At 37.1% G+C, this 23225-nt stretch overlaps 1 protein-coding gene across 1 annotated transcript in view; it reads left to right on the top strand.

The window, feature by feature from the left end:
• Positions 1 to 23225, top strand: part of NEK10 (NIMA related kinase 10) — a 321275-nt gene that overhangs the window by 77241 nt on the left and 220809 nt on the right. Inside the window, exons 21-23 of the mRNA XM_012536668.3 lie at positions 540 to 585; positions 2778 to 2899; positions 3043 to 3145. Of these exons, the coding sequence (XP_012392122.2) occupies positions 540 to 585; positions 2778 to 2899; positions 3043 to 3145 (271 nt within the window). The remainder of the gene's footprint in view (positions 1 to 539; positions 586 to 2777; positions 2900 to 3042; positions 3146 to 23225) is intronic.

The following is a 23225-nucleotide window of genomic DNA, read 5'->3' on the forward strand; positions in this document are numbered from 1 at the left end:
ATTATTGTTATTTTAATGGAGTTAATAACTCCTAGGTTATTTCAGTTTCAAACTAATAATTTTGGAGAGCATAGAAAGACACCAGTCGTGTAAATAGACACAGTGTATATAAACATTTAAGTGGCAGGGGGAGGTTAAGAGCATAGGTATATGTGTTCAAAATTAATTGTTTCATTTCAGTTTTCTCCTTTATGCAGTCTGTGTGTGATGTTGGAACAGGAAGTGTTAAATTAATTCTTAAGATAGCTTCCAGTTCTACAGTCCTCTAATTTAGTTAAATTAGGTGATAAAGCACAATCAGTTTTCAATTCTATTTGGTAAGGCTATATGGGAGATTGCTATTTTCAGAACAGTTTTGTGAGCAGCAAATAAAAAGAATCCTGAAAAATTAGATGATATCTTGAAATGCTTTGTTTTATAAATAAATATAAATATGATGATTTCTTTGTTCTTTTCAAGTATGAAATCCAACTAAATTGTCTGTGAAAACAAGTTTATATTTTGAAGTAGTATAATGTTTGTTATTTATTTTCTTATAGCTTTATCATCCCAATGTTGTACGCTATTACAAAACATTTCTGGAAAGTAAGTGTGAGTTTCCATGATATTTCTAATAATGTATCTATGTTACTTACATATTTTTATTTTAGAATGTTACAAAATAAGCTTAGTCGACTATTTTCTCTACCTTTTTTGTTGTCTGTATGACCTTGGATGGCATTTCTTGATCAGTGAGACACTGATAATCAATGATCAAAAGATACTTATAAAATTCTTAGATCCCTATATGTAAGACTGCATGAACAAACCAAAATAATAATTATTGCTATTTTCATATACAAAAAGCCCATAGTAGGATCAGGAGAAAAGAAAACTAAAGGTTGGTAGCTTCTTTAAGAAAGAATGACATTTTTTTGTCATCTTTTAGAAAAAATGACATTTTCCACCCGCCAAATAAATTGGATCTAGATTTTTTGAGATTTCTTTTTCTTCAAGTTCAGGTAATTGCCACAAGGTGGCGATGGAGCCCTGACTGATTCTGCGTCATCATTGGGATGATGGAATATGAAATCAAATCTTGAGGTGAAACCAAACTCAGTCACTTGTTTTAAAAAAAATAGGACATTTGACTGAAGTAATATACATATTAATAGACCTTATATGCTTCACCTGTGAAATTTCAAAATAAATCTCCTTTAAAGGGGCTTCCTTGCTGCCTCTTTATCAGTGCTATTGTTATGCAAACCTGTTGTGTACTTTGCCATGTTATGATTTTACCCATCTCCCTTCCTCTGGTTGACTCAGAGGAACTCAGTGCTGAAACTCCTCAGTACATCCTGCCCCCTTGGCCATTTGTTCTTGATATTAGAATAATTTCCCATAATTTAGTGCATATCCCATCATAAAGAGATCTAGACTAGCTTCTGACTTGTACTGAAGGGACATAACTTGTCTTAATTTAAAAACAAAATAACCTGACTTCTCCCAAAAAGAATTGGCAGTGGCTTAAAAATACATAAGATAGGGCTTCCTTCGTGGCGCAGTGGTTGAGAGTCCGCCTGCCGATGCAGGGGACACGGGTTCGTGCCCCAATCCGGGAAGATCCCACATGCCGCAGAGCGGCTGGGCCCGTGGGCCATGGCCGCTGAGCCTGCGCGTCCGGAGCCTGTGCTCCGCAACGGGAGAGGCCACAACAGTGAGAGGCCCGCATACCGAAAAAAAAAAAAAAAGCATAAGATAAAATAGATTAAGAAATCATGATAAAAGGAAATAAAAGGTGAGAAAATTAATGTTAGGGGCAAGATTAGTACATACAGTAAATATTTCTTGGGATTATGAAGAATTGGAAACAATATAAATGTCAATCTTTAGGAGAATGATTAAATAAATTATGATACATCTGTATTGTGGAATACTATGTAACCAACAGAAAGAATGGCGTGGGTCTGTGTGTACTGACGAACATATAAGAATGTTGAATGAAAAAGGTATAAGTTGCAGAATATGCATGGTGTGGCTTCATTTCTGTAAATGTTGTATATATACATATTTTACATACATCCAAAACATTACAAAAGATACATATCACATACTGTTGTTAATAGTTACATATTGACTTTGGAGGAGAAAGTAGAATTTACTTCTGTTTCTTGGCATCCAAAGCAAAGAGACAAACCCAGTCAGTTATGTGAGGTTCCTGGGATCCATGAGCTGAAATCTGGAGGAGGCCAGCTTTCTCAGCTCTTGAGCTGGCATCACAGAAATTTCCATCATGGGTGGTATATCCAGTGGGGTCATTGCTAAACCACGGTATGATTTCATTGTAAAATACTGTAAGGTAAATCTACGAGACTGAAGAACAGTGCAGTTTAATGTCTGAATGTCTGGCTTGATTTAAAGGTAAATTTTAGACCATTGAAAGGAAAGCTGGGTTTACCTGTTCTTCAGGGAATCCTCCATGATTTGGGATCATTTACTTGCTCTCTTTGGTGCCTCTCAACCCTTCCACATCCTGGTGTACATAGAAAATGATAAAGTTTGCCAGCGTAAACTTATGCTAGGAGGTTGCCTGTAGCTGAAAGAGACTGTTGCTGGGCTCCGATTGTCCCCAAGACCCCCTCGCCCCCAGCCCCTCCAGAGCTGATTGGGTCCATGTCTCTAACTCTTTTGTGTTGTGCCCTGAACACCCATTGGGAAACTTGGATTCTAATTCATAAGTTTTTTCAAAATGTCTATATTGAATTTATTTCTATTACCTTTTCTTGTTTTTTATATAGATGATAGGTTGTATATAGTTATGGAGCTTATAGAAGGGGCCCCTCTTGGAGAACATTTCAGTTCTTTGAAGGAAAAACAACATCATTTTGCTGAAGAGAGACTATGGAAAATATTTATACAGGTATCTTTTATCTTCATTAACTTTTTCTATGAAACAGTAAACTTCTGAGCTGATTTCCTAGAATTGTGTGTAGTGATCATGAGTGGCTGTCTTATCTGTATATATAGGGGAAATAACATTTGTTTGTTCTTTGCTGTTTGAAGCTGTGCCTAGCTCTTCGGTACTTACACAAGGAGAAGAGGATCATCCATAGAGACCTGACGCCAAACAACATTATGTTGGGGGATAAGGACAGAGTAACAGTTAGTAAGTATAAAAATCTGAAAATTTTCAACTTGAGAGTCTCTGAATATTATTCTAGGGCAGAGTTGTTCGATAGAACTTTCTGCACTGAATGGCGTGTTCTCTGTCTGCACTGTCTGGTATGGCAGCCACTGGCCACATGTGGCTATCAGGCACTTGAAACGTGTCTGATAGCCTATGTGCCTGAGGATATGAATTTTAAATTATATCAAATTTTAGTTAATTTAAATATCCCTATGTGACTAGTGGATACTGTATTGGACAGTGACTAGTGTAGTTCTTGATGACTGAGTTGTATTTTGCCTATATGAGAGAATAAAATACTCTTAGGTTGCTTGGGCATTTAATTCCTAAATCAATGGTTTCTAGGCTTTTTCCTTTCTGTAGAACACTTCTTCATCAACAAAGCCTTTTAGAACCACCACATGAGCACATTGTTGGACTATTTTAATATAGTCTGTGACATATGGGTAACAAATGTACATATCAAGGGCTGTAAAAAATCCAGCCATTTGTATACTTCAACATTTTCACTTTTTATCACAATATTTTCAACTGTAGCAGGTAAGTTGTCTAATTCTTAATCATAAGTTAAAATGAACTTTTTAGCTTAGAGCGATATATTAGCTTTCTCCTGCCCTCTTCACTCACGAACACTTAAGTTACTCCCATGGACTATTAATGGTTTGCCAACTGTAAGTAGGGAGACATCTCTAAATCAGTGGTCTGCAAATATTTGTGATCATGAAATTCCATTAGTAAATTCTTTTGATAATACACTCCAGTATATCAATATGTATGCTTATTTATGAATTCTGTACACATATCACTGTATAATTATTCTATAGTACATACAGTCAACAGAAATAAACTATAAAGGGGTACATTAAAATTCAAAATAGGGGTGTTGATATTTTTCACCCCACCCCCACCCGCCAGTGGATTGCCTTAGGCACCCAGCTTTGGAGGCCACTGCCCTAAATTTTATTGATGTGAAAGACATTTGACAACATTTTAAAGCTGAGTCTCTTAGTTTTGGAAGAATCTGATTCCTCATGAAGGCAATTCCAAATGTACACATTTACCCATAACCACATGCTCAGTAACAACGATTAGATTCACTGTCCAGATTTTTTAGAGTAGAACATGTTATATCAGTTTAAAAAATAAAAAATATCCTAAAACAGAAGTTTTATTGATAACCTTCAATGCAAAGTTACTTGGAAATATTTCAAGCCAGTGCTTTGTGAAATGTGAGATGAGACCAAATAATTGTGACTCTTCATCTCAGATACGCATTTGCTTAATCATTAGAAGTTACTCATAATTTTGTTCATCATAAGCTTTTTACTTTTTATAAATTACACTTGTGTTTCCTTAATACTATTTATATGCTTGTAGATATTTTAATTTATAAGTTAATAAGGATTATTATAAATTGTGTATTTGAATTTCATAGCAAACAGTATATATAATTTTAAATAGTATTAAATAGATTTATTTAATAGTTTAATAGATCTGTTTAATCCTTCTAAGATGACTATTCAGGTCATATTTTCTGAGTAATAGCCAACCCCACATTCCATTTTCTTACTAAGATTAGCTGCAGTCATTTCCTTTGGTTACATTTAAATACATTGAGATTAATCTTTTATTGTAGTAGCCTGATTTATTTTCTTTCTAAACTTATTTTAAGTAATTTTTATATTTATTTTCTTTAACCAGTAGCACACATAAAAATGGTTTACAAAATAAAATAGTGCTAAAAATATTATAAAGAAAAGCCTACCTCTTTGCAACCCCCAGTTCCATTTCCCTAAAACAATCACTTTTCAGTCTTTTTAGCTCTTTCTTCTGGTATCTGGCTTTCCATTGTGATAGTTGAAGATTCAATTTTCTTATTTTTTCTTTGTCCCCATCTGCCATCCTGCAATACACTTATAGCACAATTTGGGGTTAAATCAGCATTCAGTATTTATATTATTACTACTGTGTAATTATTGTTCAATGTTGATTACCTCTCCTTCCTTATAGACCTTTTGTTTTTTCTAGAGTTAATAATTGCCTTCCTGTTTATTTTCCTAGTTTTCTGTGTACCTTTTATTTCTTCTTCACAAATCTTCTAAAAGGATTATAAAAGCCCTCTCTGTACTATTTCCACATGGTCAAACATGATAGTTACTCTCAGTTTTTTTTTTCCTGGACACCCATTTCCTACACCTCTTTGCTGTAATGTAGACCGGGTTTGACTTTAGGTCTGCTGCACAGCCATTGTCCTGGAACTTTCATGCTCCTTTTTTTTTTTTTTAATTTGGCCACACTGTGTGGCTTGTGGAATCTCAGTTCCCTGACCAGGGATTGAACCTGGGCTACCGCAGTGAAAGCACCAAATCCTAACCACTAGACCACCAGGGAATTCCCATGCTCCTTTTCTGATCAGAGTCTCTATTTCCTACATCCTGTCTCTTTCTCTTTCTTTTCTAACTCCCCTATTTTGCCAAAGTGTATCTTCTAGTACTTTCCGAGGAAAAAGTGCTTTGGAAGTTATAATTTTTACTTTAAAAAATTTTCTTATTTAGAAATTTTTGAGGTATAAGTGACATATAACATTATATTATTTTCAGGTGAACAGCATAATGATTTGATATTTGTATACACTGGAGCCTGCAAGCAGTTGGGTGGAGCTGGGTCTTGGTATCTAGATGGAGACCTCCAGGAGAGCTCATGTTAATTAATATTCCCTGGGGCCTGGAATTCTCTGGTGCTCCAGTGTCCTGGACTCCCACCCCAGAGGCTCAGGCCTGACCCATGGCCAGGGAACAAAGACCCCACAGGGCAAGTGGCACAGCAAAAAAAAAAAAAAAAAAGGAGGGCTTCCCTGGTGGCGCAGTGGTTGAGAGTATGCCTGCTGATGCAGGGGACATGGGTTCGTGCCCCAGTCCGGGAAGATCCCACATGCCGCAGAGCGGCTGGGCCCATGAGCTATGGCCGCTGAGCTTGCGCGTCCGGAGCCTGTGGTCCGCAATGGGAGAGGCCACAACAGTGAGAGGCCCGCGTACCGCAAAAAAAAAAAAGAAGAAGGAAAAAAAAAGGAAAAGAAGACAGACAAACAAAACACAAGACAAATGATAAAAACAAAGAGGAAAAAAAAGAGAAAACTAAAATCAAGAAAACAAACAAACAAAACAACCCCAAAGTGAAAACGAACAATAAAAACAAAACTAACAAAAACAAAAAGCAAAACAAAAGCAGAAAGCAAACTAAAAAAAAAAGCAAAGAAAATGTAAAACACACAAAAATGATCAAAAATGTTTATATCTAAAAACAAAACAAAAACAAGAAAAAACACAAAATAACAAAAAGTAAAGTAAAAGTAGAAAAATAAAAAATATATTAAAAATGTTTATAAAGAAAAGAAAAAATAAATAAAAACAATAACAACAACAGAACAAAACAAAAAATAACAGTAATAATAATATTTTCCTGGGGCCTCAGCTGTTAGTGTCCTTGCCCCCACCATGAGCCACAGCCAACCCCACCTCCCCAGGAGGCCTTCCAATACCTCTAGGTAGGTCTCTGGACCCGCTATGGGCACTGTGGGGCCAGCTCAGCCTCTGACTTGGCCCGACTCCTATGTGTACTTGCCCCCAAAGTCCACAGCTGCTAGAGCTAGACTGGTCTCAGTTGTGGGAGCACTCGTTGTCCCTTAGATATTCCATAGACTCAGGGTTTACCAAGCTGATCATGGGGATTTAATCCACAGCTTGTGCAGCTGCACAGAGAGATTTCCATTCCTCTTCCTTATTCGCACCGCCCCTGGGGCTCAGCTTTGGTTTTGGCCTCACCTCTGCATGTGGGCTGCCCTCAGGCATCTGTTCCCTGCCCAGGCAAGAGAGAATGAAAGCAGCAGCTGATTGGAGCACACTTGCTCACTCAGGCCAGGGAGGAATAGGGCTGCCACAACTGGAGTGTGTGAGAAGTGCCTCCATGTTTTTTTTGGGGGGGTTGTTTGTTTGGTTTTTACCGTCCACATATAAGTGAGATTATGCAGTATGTCTTTGACTTATTTCACTTAGTATAATGCCTTCAGGGTCCATCCATGTTACTGCAAGTGGCAAGATTTCATTCTTTTTTATGGCTGAATCATATATGTAGGTATGTATGTGTATACATGTATATATATGTATGTGTATAATGCATATATACATATGAGTAAATATATGTAGATATAGATACATATATACACATACATTTTCTTTATTCACTCATTTATGATAGCTCTTAGGTTGCTTCCATATCTTGGCTATTTTAAGTAATGCTGCAATTAACTCTTTTCAAATTAATATTTTTGTTTTCTTTGGATAAATACCCAGAAGTGGAATTGCTAGATCTATGATAGTTTTATTGTTAATATTTTTAGGAACCTCCATAGGTTTTCCAAGGTGGTTGCACGAATTTACATTCCTACCAACAGTGCACAAGGGTGCCCTTTCCTTCACATCCTCACCAATGCTTGTTTTTTTTTTTTTTTTGCCTTTTTGATGATAGCCGTTCTAACAGGTGTGAAGTGATATATCTCATGTGGTTGTGATTCGTATTTCCTTGATGATTAGGAATATTGAACATCTTATCATGTACCTGTTGGCCATCGTATGTCTTCTTTGGGAAAATATCTATTCAGATCTGCCCATTTTTCAATCAGACTGTTTTTGGGATTTTTTTGTTTTTTGCTACAGAGTTGTATGAGTTCTTTATATATTTTCAGCATTGACCCTGTATGGGATGTGATTTGCAAATCTTTTCTCCCATTCAGTAGCTTGCCTTTTTATTTTGTTAATGGTTTTCTTTCCTGTGCAGAAGGTTTTTAGTTTGATGAAGTCCCACTTGTGTATTTTTGCTTTAGTTGCTTTGCTTTGGGTGTCAATTCTAAAAATCATTGCCAAGATCAATGTCAAGGAGCCTACGTTTTCTTCTAGGAGTTTTATGGTTTTGGGTCTTACATTCAAGTCTTTAAACCATTTTGACTTAACTTTTGTGTATGGTATAAGATAGCAGTCCAGTTTCATTCTTTTGCATGTGGCTGTCCAGTTTTCCCAACACCACTGGAAGTTTTCATTTTTAGATGCTTATATGTCACAAAATATTTTTGAGGGACCCTCATATTTGGTTGTTAGTTTGGCTAGGTGTAATATTCTCAGAAGAACATGATTATCCTTCCAAATTTTGAAGGCATTACTCCAGTCTTCTAGTATCCCATTTTGCTGTTAGAAAATCCAATGGTATTCTAATTCCTGTTGCTTGATACATGAGTTGTTTTATGTCTCTGGAAACTTTTAGGATGCTCACTTTATCCACTGCTTTGGGTGGGTCTCTTTTCATTCAGTGTGTCTGAAACTAGGTCTGCTCTTCAATCTGGAGACTTAAAACTTCACTCCTGGGAAATTTTCCCGCACTGTTTTTTCACTACTTTTCTTCCATCTGCTTTCTGTGTTTCCTCTTCTAGAATTCCTATTATTCTTAGATGTTGTATATTCTAAATACATAAGTCCCTTACGTACGAACCTTCAAGTTGTGAACTTTCAAAGATGTGAACGTGCATTCCACCAATGCAGGTGTGAGTAAAATTGCAGCTTGCCCTCCATCTCTTATTGCTGATGACCCTTCAGCTCTACCATCTCCCACCTCCTCTCCCTCCTCCAGTCAGTATCTCTTCTTGCCTGGTCACTTGGTGCCAGCCCCTATATGCCAGCTGTTGTACTGCACTTTTCAAGGTACTGTACTGTAAGATTAAAAATGTTTCCTTTATTTTTTGTGTTTGTTTTTTATGTATTATTTGTGTGAAAAGTATTATAAACCTATTACAGTACAGTACTATATAGTCAATTGTGTTAGTTGGGTACCTAGGCTAACTTTGTTGGACTTACGAACAAATTGGACTTATGAATGCACTTCAGAACAGGACTCATTTGTATGTCGGGGACTTGCTGTAGTCTAATTTTTAAAATAATTGTTCTCTTAGTTTTCAGCTCTTTGTACTTTATAGTTATTTCTATAACTTTATTTTCTAGTGATTATATTGAATATTTAATTTTGATTAATATATTTTTAATCCCCTCAAATTTCATCTTGTTCCTTATTCCATTTTCATGGAATCTTGATTTTATTCTCTCTCAGTATAATATAGACTTTTCTCTTCCACACCCTGAATTGTTTCTGTATCTTTTGGATCCCTTTGGTTTTTTTTTTCCCTGGTTCATGTGCTCTCTATTTCCTGTTGGAGATTTTCCTCAAATGTCTGTTGATCTAAGCTGGCCCTTAATACTTATGAGAAACATATTAAAAAGGCTGTGTGTTCCAGTTAAGGGTGTCATCTGGTGGACTTTAGAGCACAGTGAAAAATTTCCTTAGGAGACCCCCAATGTCATTGCTTAAACTTTTTCCAGATAATGCACTCCCAATATCTTGCCTGAGATGATGTTCTTCTGTCTGCTGTCATTCTGGGAGCAGTGTGGATGAAGAGGTCTCAGGGAGCAACGTTCAGTTGATAGATTTTCACTGAATGCCCATGAGTTCAGCCTCACTCTGCTTGGTGCTTTTCTCGTTCAGCTTCTTTGCAAAATGTCTATTTTTCTTCTAGTGACAAAGAGAACTCAATTTACTGGTAGCACCATGTGTGAGTATGGGACAGGACCTGGGGACTTGACTTTAATTCCTGGGGACTTGATTTGTACTTCACTTCTGCCTTGGGCAGCACCCTTTTGGCCTTTCTATTCTCAGGCACATGGGTTAGGACGCCTGCTGTGTACCATCCTTCCTCTACTTCCCATCTTCCAAAAATTCATTGGAATATATCATCCTCTGTTGTCACATCTCATTGTCCCTGTGGGTATCTTTTCAAGGAAAATTCCTTTCCCTTCACTTTAGCAAGGTTTTGAGAGCTAGAAGAGATAAACACATAAGTCAGTCCATCCTTTAACCCAAAATGGGCAGGCTAGTTACATTATTAAGTCTACACATTGAACTTAACAAAATACCCCACTTCCCTTGTTTACTCTATAACTTTAATAAATATACTTATACTTTACTCACACTCAAATTGTAAAGGATTCCCTAGAAAAAGTTACTTTGTTTTACAAAAATAATAAAACCTTAATTTTTTTTCTTTGTCCTGCCCCTCATTGCAAGTCTGCCTAACCTTATTCTTATTACTATTTATTAGGCTTATACTTAAGTGTTATTAATTTAAAAATTATTTTCAATTTTTTAGACTTTTTAGCTTTAAGTGAGTCAATATTTTTCTAGTTTCAAATAAAGAAGCAGTGATAAATCTCAGAACAGAATTTTATCCTAGTTCAGTTTCTCTCCACTAAAGTAATTATTTGCAGGACATGAATGGGCTGCCATTATTTTCAATGAGTATAAAATGATTTTATGACTATGAAGATAATCCATAGAGAACTGACATCACTATTTAAAAATATTTAAAATAAAATATAGTGATGAAATATGTTTTTCAGTGTTTATCACTATTGATATAAATATGGACATTAGAGACTCTTGTTTCTAAGAAGGGTTATCGTTAAATTAAAATCTTACGGCATTAATTTGAAACCAAATGTATAAAATTCCCATAATTTGAGAGGTTTAAATAAAGTTGCAATTCATAAAGCCTATAAAAATAGGCCGTGGTACACACGTGAAAGCATATCTCAAAAGAGGGACAACTGTGTCATATTTTATTTTTCTCTTTTCTTTTGCTAAGTTTATTTACTCCCAGAAAAGAAGCACAGAATTACCAAGTGATGTTTAAGATGCATGAGACAAAATATATTGAAAATATGACCAGAAAAAAGAGTTGTAGAAAAACTAAAATTGCCTTCTTCTCCTCTTTTTTCTCAATGTAGGTGAATGAGATGATTTAAGATTGAGCTTGGTTTGCAATTATTTATATAGCAAGTGGAGTTTGCCTTCATGAGGCAGAAGAAAGTAATAACATATTTGGGTATGTGTAGTTTTACAAATGGTATCTAATTTAATGTCTAAATATGTTTACATTTAAAAGATTGGATTTTTCAATGATTTGGGCCATGAAACATGCCCAGATCTCGCCCCCGAGTATATTTACAGACTTGGAGGCCACACAAGGGAGCAGACCCTGACTCAGGGGCACACCAGGTGAAGCACAAAGTTGGCCCTAAATGCTGCCAGCTGCCTGCTGCCAAGTAGGAGAGAATCTGCTGAAAGGGAACTTGCCTCTGAACCCACCATTTCACATTTCTTGGCTTTTCAAATACACATTTTAATGTAAAACCTGCATGCCCCCTTTTCTTCCCTGCTCCCAAATATAAAAGGAAGAAAAAGGAAAAAACAAAACTCATTAAGCTATAGGTAATAGATTTCAGACATGGGCTTTGGCGCATGACTCAAGAGGTCACATGTTCATCCTGCAACCAAACAGGCCGTGCATATTTCTAGATGTTTCTCCAATGACATGTGGCTGTTGCTACTGGTAATAACAAGGGCATACTCAAGTCAATGAAACATTTATCAAAGGCTCAAATGCTCATCAAATGCCATTGTATGCTAGACATGTGGGGGTGGGTAGAAGATGAAAGCCATGGTCTCTGTCCCCTGAGTCTTACGGGAAGGACTTTCAGTTCTTCACTCAGCAATTATTTTCTGAGCTGCCGTATCCTGTGGTGAACAAGGCAAGCATTCCAGACATGATCACTATCTTCATGGAGCTTATAGTTGTATTACAGGATGATAAAGCCTAGAGTATTGTCTATGCAAAATATATTAGGATGGGACATGTTATGCTGTAGTAATAAGTAATGTGAAAGTCTCAGCAGCTTAAAACAGTGGCAAACTACAGCCTGTGGGACAAATCCAGCTGTGGCCTGTCTTCTTACGCCCTGTGAGTTAAGAGGGTTTTACATTTTTAAATGGTGTTAAAAGGAAGAATATATGGCAGTTACCATATATGGCCCCAACAGCTTAAATATTTATCATCTGCCCCATTATAGAAAAAGTCTGTCCACCATGGCTTAAAACAGCAAGGTCTCTGTCTTGTTCATAATACATGAGCATTGTAGGTCAGTAAGGGAGCTGTGCTCAGAGATCAGGCTGGCTGAAGACCTCCATACCTGCTTCCACATCAGAGGTAGGGAAGAGAGAGCATGGCAAACCATACCTCAGCTCTCAAAGCTCTGCCCTAAAGTTTCAGATATTACTTCTGCTCAGAATTCATTGGTCAAAGCCAGCCAAGTTCACCAGGGTGAGGATATGTTCCTCCCCCAGAAAGAATGTGGGTGAGCAGTTATATAGTCTTCCACAACTACCACGCACAGGAGAAAATGTGACTAATTCCGCCTGGGGGAGCCTTCTGGTGAGGAGCTGGGCAGGACAGGTAACAGCGTTTCAGGTAGGGGTACAGCAAATGCAAAGGATTAGAGACCCAAATCAGTACAGCGTGCCGAGGGGCTAGCAAGATGCTCAGTAGAGGCTTTGGTGGGTGAGAGCTGGGACTCTGACATCTGTTCAGAGATTTAGCTTCAAGATTTCAGACTGAAAACTATGTGATCAGATTTGGGATGGAGAGATCATTGTGATGGCAGGTGAGGGGGCACCGTGGAGAACAACTGGAGACAGATCCCCAGTATAGGAGGTGGATCGGTTTGGATATATTTGGGTGCAAAAAGCCAGGATGCCAATGGTTTAATACACGAGGACACGTAGTTATCTCATAACAAAGGAAGTGGAGGTGAGCAGTGCCAGGACTGGTTCAGCAGCTCAAGGAGGTCAGCTACAATCTAGGTTATTCTGTTCTTTCTCTCCATTTTCTTCAGCAGATTGGCCAGAGCTCCAGGCATTATTACCAAATCCAAAGACAGGAATCAGGGTGGCAGTTAGGGTGAAAGATCAGATTCTTCTTTTTGAATAGCTACTCCTTTTATCATAGAAGAAAATCTTTTACAGGGGTCTTTCACAGGGATTCCTGTTAGACTTATTACATTATTTTGGCCAAAGCGAACTCATGCAACCACCCCTGACTGTAAGGGAGACTCTCTAGGTGAGCTCCCAGCCTGTACAGCTGGAGATGGGAAAGGGAGGTGGGGGTGGTCAATGGCTTTTGGAGAGCTAGTCTGTGGTATTTGCCGCTAAAGCTCTTGCAATTTTCCGTAAAGACGTGTAAGTTTTACCCATGGCAGCAGAAGAAAAGGATATGGCAGAAGGATTATACTCAGCAGTTATTTGGGACCCAGAGTTAAAAAGGTTGCTAGCCAGTTAATGAGGTGTGACAACAGTTGAGAAAGAGTCTGAGTTTATGAAGATTGTGGCACCATTGACAGAGAATTAGGTGAGGAAATTTAAGGTGTGAGATTTCTAACATGCTAAGTTAGAAATGCGATTATAGCCTTTTCCTGGTTAAAATTCTTCAAGTAGCTCCCCATGACATTTAAGATAGAGTTTAGATTCCCTAGGGCACCCAAGGCCCTTTCCTCCTGATCTCTCCTTGCCTTTTGCTCTGGACTCATGGGACAGATTTCTGTTTCCTGAATAGACCAGTCTGTGGTTGTATTGCTCTGTGGCTTCCAAAGTGTTACTCTCTCTGTCCAGAATGCCCTGCTGCTACTCACTTCTAATGCCACTCCTCCAGGTGGCATCTTTGATGTCCTCATCCAATAGGTTCCGAGTCTGGGCTCCCTTAGTACACTGGCCTGGCCTCGCTCATTACACATAAGACATTGGTTTATTGCCAATCCCTCCTTGAGGTAAGGGAAACCAATTTCCTTGACTTTGTTCCTCTCAAAGCATTTAATAAATATTTGTTGAATAAATAGTTAGAAGAATGAATGAACAAGTGAATGAATGAATTTTGAGATCTTGATATGATAGCCAAGATCGCCTAAGCAGAGTGCTTTAATGCAAGAGGAATTGGGGATTAAGGTGGAAAGCAGGTCCATAAATGGGGAAAGATACAAGCAGTTCCCACTATCATCTCAGCAAACAGTGTAACCCAAAGTTATCTAAAGGAAAGATTTTACTTTCTGAATGCCACCAAAATTTGAGAAATCAAATTAGACCTGTCTTGATATTGAAGAATCCCTGGCATTTTAAATGTTTCTAAAGGATTAGAGGATTTTAATTATTGTTGGTTGGCTCAACTGTGGCTGAGAAATCTGTGTCATTAGAGGAAAAATGAATTAGTTAGATCTCTTGACCTAACTTCTTGTTTTGAGCCTGTTCTGTGGTTTATTTCCTATTAATCAGATTTAGTGTCTATACGAGTTGAGCTGACACAGAACTTGAGTGCTCTCAAAGGTCTACAGAATATTGAGTCACTTGTATTGCATACCCTCATAGCATCTGTTGTTGGAAGGGTAGCCACAGAATTTCTGGAATTTCTCTCATGTCGCCCTCATGTTACTAAAAAACAAGAATGTTTTCTGTCAAGTCCACCACAGTTTCCTTATATTGCCATGAAGAAGTATTGAAGCAAATTCAGTCAAATCCAACTTCTAAAAAAATTTTAAGATTATTGATTTTATGACCATTAGTGGGTCATTCTGCAGTTCTGAGATTTGAATAGCAGTTGCATTGAGGAAAAGATGAGAATAGTAATCGGGAGAAAGTCACAGCAGGGTGAGTTCCTAACGCTGGTGGTTAGTCTCTTCTGGTGAGACAATAGGCTGGGTGAGAGAATATGGAGGCACCAAATCTTTACCACTTTAGGAAAAACTTAGAAATAAAGACTTTCCAATGTTGGGTTAATCAGAAGTTTTGGATTTATATGTCCATATAAAAGCACCAAAGATGAAAGATAATAAAGTAGAGATTATTTTAGTGTGTGTTTTCATATGGGCATGTTGGGATATAATTTAGTTCTTTGAGAAAATGTTTAATATAAGAAGTAGAATCTGATGTGCTCTGGACACATTATTTTTATTCTGGGAGATTTCCCGAAGTGTGTTCTCTGAAGCAGCATTGAGAGTAGGTGGGAGTGTCTGTTTTTACAGAGACTAATTCAGCAATGTATGGTACTACACATCTGATTTTCTGATCAGTCTGCCCACCCTCCTAAGTGTAATGAAGGCATTGGAGCCTTTTAGATTCTTGAATCATGCCACAAACAGTGGCAGACCATATACATTTGTTCTCTTTATCTATGTGTTTGTTATCATTTATTTTGTTTGTTTTGATTTTTAGATTCCATATATAAGTACAATCCTATGGTATTTGTCTTTGTCTGACTTACTTCACTAAGCATAATGCCCTCTAAGGCTGAGTAATATTCCACTGTGTGTGTGTGTGTGTATTTATATATATATATATATATATATATATATATATATATATATATATATATATATCACACCGTCTTTATCCATTCATCTCTTGATGAGCACTTAGGTTGCTTTCATATCTTGGCTATTGTAAACAATGCTTCAGTGAACATAAGGGTGCGTATATATTTTTGAGTTAGTGTTTTTGTTTTCTTTGGGTAATATTCAGAAGTGAAATTGCTGGATTGTATCGTAGTTCTATTCTTAATTTTTTGAGGAACCTCCATACTGTTTCCATAGTGGCAGTACTAATTTACAATCCTATCAATAGTACACAAGGGTTCCCTTTTCTCTACATCCAACATTTGTTATTTGTGGTCTTTTTGATAATAGCCATTCTGACAGGTATGAGGTGATATCTTACTGTGTTTTGGGTTAGCATTTCCCGGATGATTAGTGACGTTGAGCATTTTTTCATGTGTCTGTTGGCCAGCTGTATGTCTTCTTTGGAAAAATGTCTGTTCAGGTCCTCTGCCCATTTTCTAATCAGTTTTCTTTTTTATGTTGAGTTGTATGGCTGTTTATATATTTATATGTCATTTGCAAATATCTTCTCCCATTCAGTGGGCGGCCTTTTCATTTTCTTGGTATCTCCTATAGCTGTGCAAAAGATTTTTAGTTTGATGTAGTTCAATTTGTTTATCTTTGCTTTTTTATTTCCCTTGTTTGAGGAGACATATAAAAAAAATCCTAAGACCAATTTCAATGCCAAACAATGCCTGTTTTCTCTGAGGAAATTTATGGTTTCATTTAAGTCTTTAATCCATCTTGAATTTATTTTTTTGCATGGTGTGAGAAAGTAGTCCAGTTTGATTCTTTTGCATGTAGCTGTTCAGCTTTCCCAACACCATTTATTGAAGAGGCTGTCTTTGCCCCATTTTATAATCTTACCTTTGTCATAGATTAATTCACCACATAAGCATGAGTTTATTTCTGGGCTCTCTATTCTGTTTCATTCACTTATGTGTTTGTTTTTGTGTCAGTACCATACTGTTTTGATAGCTGTAGTTTTGTAGGATAGTTTGAAATCAGGGAGCATGATACCTCCAGCTTTGTCCTTTTTTTCTCAAGATGCCTTGGCTATTCAGGGTCTAATTTCCATAGAAATTAGAATTATTTGTTCTAGTTCTGTGAAAAATGGCTTTGGTATTTTGACAGGGATTGGATTGACTCTGTAGATGTCCTTGGGTAATATGGTCATTTTAGCAATATTAATTCTTCCAATACATGAGCATGGTGTATCTTTCCATTTGTTTGTGTCGTCTTCAATTTTCTTCATCAGTGTATTATAGTTTTCTGAGTACAAGTCTTTTAGGTCTTTGGTTAGGTGTATTCCTATGTATTTTATTCTTTTTTGATGCAATTGTAAATGGAATTGTTTTCTTAATTTCTGTTTCTGATAGTTTGTTGTTAATGTAAAGCATGCAATGGACTTCTGTATATTAATTTTGTATTCTGCCACTTTACTCAATTCATTTATTAGTTCTAATAGTTTTGGTAGCATCTTTAGGATTTTGTATATATAGTATCATGTCACCTGCAAACAGTGAGTTTTACTTCTGCCTTTCCAATTTGGCTTCCTTTTATTTCTTTTTCTTGTCTGATTGATATAGCTAGGAGTTCCAATGCTATGTTGAATAAAAGTGGCAAGAGTGGGCATCCTGTCTTGTTCCTGATCTTAGAGGAAATTCTTTCAACTTTTCATCATTGAGTAAATGATGAAAGTAAATAAAGGTCATATATGGTCTTTATTATGTTGAGGTATGTTCCCTCTGTACCCACTTTGTTGAGAGTTTTTATCATAAGTGGATGTTGAATTTTGTCAGAAGCTTTTTCTGTGTCTATTAAGATGATCATATGATTTTTATTTTTCAGTTTGTTAATGTGGTGTATGATATTGATTGATTTGTGGATGTTGAACCATCCTTGCATCCCTGGGATAAATCCCACTTGATCATGGTGTATGATCCTTTTAACGTATTGTTCACTTCAGTTTGTTAATGTTTTGTTGAAAATTTTTGCATCTATATTTATCAGTGATACTGACCTGTAAATTGTGTGTGTGTGTGATGTATTTGTCTGATTTTGGTATCAGGTTGATTCCGGCCTTACAGAATGAGTTCAGAAGTATTTTTTTCCTCTTTAATTTTTTGGAATAATTTGGAAAGGATAGGTGTTAATTCTTCTTTAAATATTTTATAGAATTCACCTGTGAAGGTGTCTGGTCCTGGAATTTGGTTTGTTCAGAGTTTTTTTTATTATTATTATTACTGATTCAATTTCCTTACTGGTAATTGGCCTGTTCATATTTTCTATTTCTTGTTTAGTCTTGGGAGATTGTATGTTTCTAGAAATTTATCCATTTCTTTTAGGTTACCCATATTATTGACATGTAATTGTTCATTGTTATCTCTTATGGTTCTTTTATTTCTGTGGTGTCAGGTGTAACTTCTCTTTCATTTCTGATTTTATTTATTTGGGCGCTCTCCCTTTTTTCTTGATGAGTCTGTCTAAAGGTTTATCGATTTTGTTTATCTTTTTAAAGAACCAACTCTTTATTTCATTGATTTTTTGTATTGTGTATTTAGTCTCTATTTCACTTATTTCCACTCTGATCTGTAATATTTTTTTCATTCTACTAATTTTGGGTTTTACTTGTTGTTTTTTTTCCTAGTGCTTTTAGGTGTAAGATTAGATTTTGTTTTAGGGTTTTTCTTATTTTCTGAGACAGACTTGTATTGCTTTTAGAACTGCGTTTGCTGTATCTCATAGATTTTGGATTGTTGTGTTTCCATTTTCATTTGTCTCAAGGTTTTTTTTTTTTTCTCTTTGATATTTTTCACTGACCCATTAGATGTTTAGTAGCATATTGTTTGGACTCCACGTGTTTGTGTTTTTTACAGTTTTTTTTTCTTTTTTAGTAGTTGATGTCTAGTCTCATACCATTGTGGTCAGAAAAGATGCATTATGTGATTTCAATCTTCTTAAATTTATTGAGACGTGGTTTGTGGGCTAGCACGTGATCTATCCTGGAGAATATTCCATGTGCACTTGAAAAGAATGTGTATTCTGCTTTTTTTGGTTGGAATGTTTTGTATATATCTATTAATATACAGATTAATATATCTAATCTATACCAGATTGCTGGTATAATGTGTCATTAAGACCTTACTGATTTTATGTATGGATGATCTGTCCACTGATGTAAGTGGGGTGTTAAAGTCCCCCATTATTATTGTGTTACTGTCAATTTCTACCTTTATGTCTGCTAATATATGCTTTATATATTTAGGTGCTCCTATGTTGGGTATGTATATACGTATGTATACATAAGTATATATTCTCTTGTTGAATTGATCCTTTTCTCATTATGTAATGTCCTTCTTTGTCTCTTGTTACAAATCTTTGTTTTAAAGTCTATTTTGTCTAATATCAATATTGCTTCCTCTGCTTTTTTTTTTTCATTTCCACTTGCATGGAATATCTTTTTATATCCCCTCACTTTCAGTCTGTGTGTGTCTTTAGGTCTGAAGTGAGTCTGTTATAGGCAGCATATACGTGAGTCTTGTTTTTGTTTCCATTCAGCCATTCTATGTCTTTTGATTGGAGCATTTATTCCATTTACATTTAAAGTAATTATGGATAGGTATGTTCTTATTGCCATTTTGTTAACTATTTTCTGGATTTTAGGGAATTCCATTTTAGACTTGATTAGACTTTCACTTGTTGAATTAGAAATAATATTGTAAATATCAGCTGTACTTCATTTGGAGGAAGGTCAGAGGGAAGTTTTGGGGGTAGGGATTAGAAATCTGCATGATCTACAGAGGCTGATGTGCCAGTGGGACAGGGATTTTCTGAGGAAAACTTTCCGAGCATCTTTCTGGGAAACACTTCTCATCCCCTGTGCAGCCCTACACTGACAGGATGTTACTGATAATTCCATTGCTATGAAAGTTGAAGGTTACCTCTGCATTTACTGAAGCAGAAGGAAAGGGCAGAATAGTGGATGTAGTGGGGTTGCAAGGTGGACATCTTTCTTCTGGTTTCTTGTATAGTTATGCTCAAGCAGAATCTTCTGTCATTGCCAAGTATTATGGGGATCTTAACTTATCACTTCCTAAAATTGTCAGAGTCACTCCTTGTTTTTATTTTGCTCAGGGAAGACATTTTAAAATGACACAAATTTTAGCTATGCTTTGAAGGATAGGAGAAACTGCCCATAACTACATCTCTTGATTATTTACTATGAGATAAAAGTTATACATCCTTTATCTCATCCAATACTCTCAAGCACATTCCCATCTTTACAGATAATGAAGAAGTTTAGAGAGGTTAGGAAAGTTGCTTAAATCACCCAAGTAATTGGTTGACAGAGCCAGGGATGAACCATGTCTGCTTCAAGAGTTCATCTTTTAACCGAGTCTCTTTATAGTATTCCCTTAGGGAAGCCATTTCAGGCAAAGAAAAAGGCAGGCTTAAGGGCACCCAGGTGCTCATAATCAAGTGTGGTACAAGGGTGAGGCCAATACTTTGTTGGAGTGGACATTTAGATTGGCTGATAATGAGAGAGGTCAGTCATCTGAGCATGGCCTGCAGAGTCCTTTATCCCTGATTCTCTACCCTCTGGCAAGCCTGGCTTTTTCTCAGTTCCTCAATGGACCATGCTCCCTTGATCACAGGACCTTTGTATATGTAGCTTCCTCAGCATGGAAGTCTCTTCTCCTCTTTTCTTACCTAGTTAACACCTGCCCTCCTTCATATATTCATTCAACCATTTTATCACAGAAGCTTTTCCTGATCAGCTGTGTCCCTTACATTACCCTCTCATAATATCATATATCTACCTGTTCTTTAATGATCTTATCCTAACTGTAAATTTACATTTATATGTGTGATTCTTGGTTTAATGTGTATCTCTGCCGTTGGTCCTAAGGGTTGTGTCAATATGGATGGTTTCTTACCTAGTTAACACCTGTCCTCCTTCATATATTCATTCAACCACCATTTTATCACAGAAGCTTTTCCTGATCAGCTGTGTCCCTTACATTACCCTCTCATAATATCATATATCTACCTGTTCTTTAATGATCTTATCCTAACTGTAAATTTACATTTATATGTGTGATTCTTGGTTTAATGTGTATCTCTGCCACTGGTCCTAAGGGTTGTGTCAATATGGATGGTTTCTGATGTGGTTACCATCTTATCTTTAGTACCTAGCCCGTTACCTGGAACATAGTATATACTTAGTGGATATTTGTTGGACAAATAAGTGAATCAGTGAGTACATGTACCATCTTGAAGGCCAGATAGGGCAGCTGGAAACTTTATGAAGAATAGTAATCAGGAGACCTTCTGATACTTAATGGGGACCTACTGTGATGAAGGCAGGGGTTGGTAGATTTTCCCACTGTTAAATACTTTGTAGAATGGATTATAAGGAAAAGCTTTCTGATGAGGTACACCTGAGTTATTGCAGGAGTAGAGAGGGCCTGGGCTACTGGCATATTTAAACTGTGATCACAGAAACAATTGGAAATTCAGATATAAGACCTGGTGAGTGAGTAAGTATAGGAGCAAGAGAGACGTGTCAGAGACTTCAAGCCTAGGCAGTGGGGAAGATGTGATGTTATCTGCGGTTTGGGATATCCCAGATGGGGTGTGAAGAGGCAGGTGCTTCATAGGGCTAGGGGTGAATCCCCAGACAAAGACTAGGGCTTTCTGTCTTGGCTGTGAACTTGGGAGCTTCTGACAGACATGTGATGGATGAAAGCTCATGTGGAGAAGAATGGGAACACTTTATATCTGTGCAGTATTTCCAAATGCTTCTCATCCATTGTCATAGTTTTATTTGAGAAACCCCTGCAAGAAGTAAGTTTATAGGCCATTTTTTTGAACACAGAGTAGTGAGTGATGTAACCAATGTTGCACAGATAGTAAACAACAGAGCAAGAATCTAGGGTCTCAACCACACATCTTTTCCATCTGAAAGTTGACAGCTTCAGGCTGTAGCATAAAGATTCTACAGTCTTTAACATTTTTGGTATCATTTGTTCTACCAAAGGAGAGGGTTTTTACCCTTTTTAATATGTGCTATATATAAAATGTTTTCTGTTGTCATTTTTAAATTTCTATTTTAGCACATGAATGCTGTTATGACCACACTTTCCGAAATAAAACCTTTTCCTCCACTCCAAATATGGTCACAGATGTGGAAAGAGTAATAAAAACATTAATGCTGCTACCAGAATTTTCTAAATAGCCAAGCAATATTAGATTTTTTCCTCTTTAAGAGTACTTCTTGACCATCGGTGATTTTGCAGACAGCTGTCCAAGTTTCTGCCATTGTCTCAATTAACTGGAGTGAGTAGAGTCATTGTGAGTGCCACTCCTTGGTTTTTTGCCTTTCAAAATCAGTGGCATTTTTATAGAAACAGGATAATTTCTATGTAGCATTAGAACTAAAAGTCAAAGTATTATTTTAGATAGTAAGTTGGTCAAAGTTTATGTATGCCAAAATTATAGTGAGCTCCCCAAAATATTGAAACACTATGCTATTTCTACCAGTTTTCTCCATTGCACTATAGAGAAATGGAAAAGTTATAGCAAGCCATCTAGCTTTTGCATAGTTCTTAAAAACACCTTGTAGGGCTTAGCCCTCTCATTTGTCAGTAGTACTACTGTATCGAGAGGACAGATAGATAAATATACTCAGACATATGCATATATGTCTATATATGTATCGAAAGATACATCTCCATCTGTCTACAGTGATAAACCACACAAAATCTTTGCTCTCATGAATCTTGCATTCTGGTTAGGAATTACAGACCCCAATACGTAAATGAATATTACGTAAATAAAAACAAAGAAAGTAATTTCAGATTGAAAGATAGTAAGAATTAAATAAATATAATAGGAGAGTATTGAGGAAAGGGATGAGTTTTTTTTGTTTTTGTTTTTGTTTTTGTTTTTGTTTTGCGGTACGGGTGCCTCTCACTGCTGCGGCCTCCCCCACTGCGGAGCACAGGCCCCAGATGCGCAGGCGCAGCGGCGATGGCCCACGGGCCCAGCCACTCCGCGGCACGCGGGATCCTCCCCGACCGGGGCACGAACCCGCGCCCCCTGTATCGCCAGGCAGACTCCCAACCACTGCGCCACCAGAGAAGCCCAGGGATGAGTTTTTGATAGTATGGTCAAGAAAGACCATTCTGAAAACCCAGATCATGTATGGCCTTTTAGGCCTGGTAGTTTGGTCTTTATTCTTAGTATCTATCAGAAGCCTTTAAAGAATTTTAACCTTTAGGTAGTGATATCTGCTTTAGGTCTTTCAAAGATCATTGTGACTCTGGTATGGAGAATTATGTTTTGGAGGGTAGTGATGGCTGTGGGGAGTCTGCTTAGAAAGTATAGTTCAGTAGCCTCGATGAGAGTTCGTGGTGTCCTGGACTAGGTGATAGTGGTTGTATTAATTATCCATTATTGTGTAACCAATTACCACAAAGCTTAGTGGCTTAAGACAACAAACATTTATTTTCTCACCATTTCAAGGGGCAGGAATCCAGCAGCAGCTTAGCTGGATGATTCTGGCTCAAGGTCTCTCATGAGGCTTCAGTCAAGCTGTCAGCCAGGGCTGCATCATCTGAAGCTTTGGCTTGGCCTGGGTGTCCACTTCCAAGAAGGCTCACTCACATGATGGGCAATTAGTTCTGGCTTTTGTCTGGAACTTGGCC

This window comes from Orcinus orca, chromosome 10, assembly GCF_937001465.1.
Source record: "Orcinus orca chromosome 10, mOrcOrc1.1, whole genome shotgun sequence".
Taxonomy (NCBI): domain Eukaryota; kingdom Metazoa; phylum Chordata; class Mammalia; order Artiodactyla; family Delphinidae; genus Orcinus; species Orcinus orca.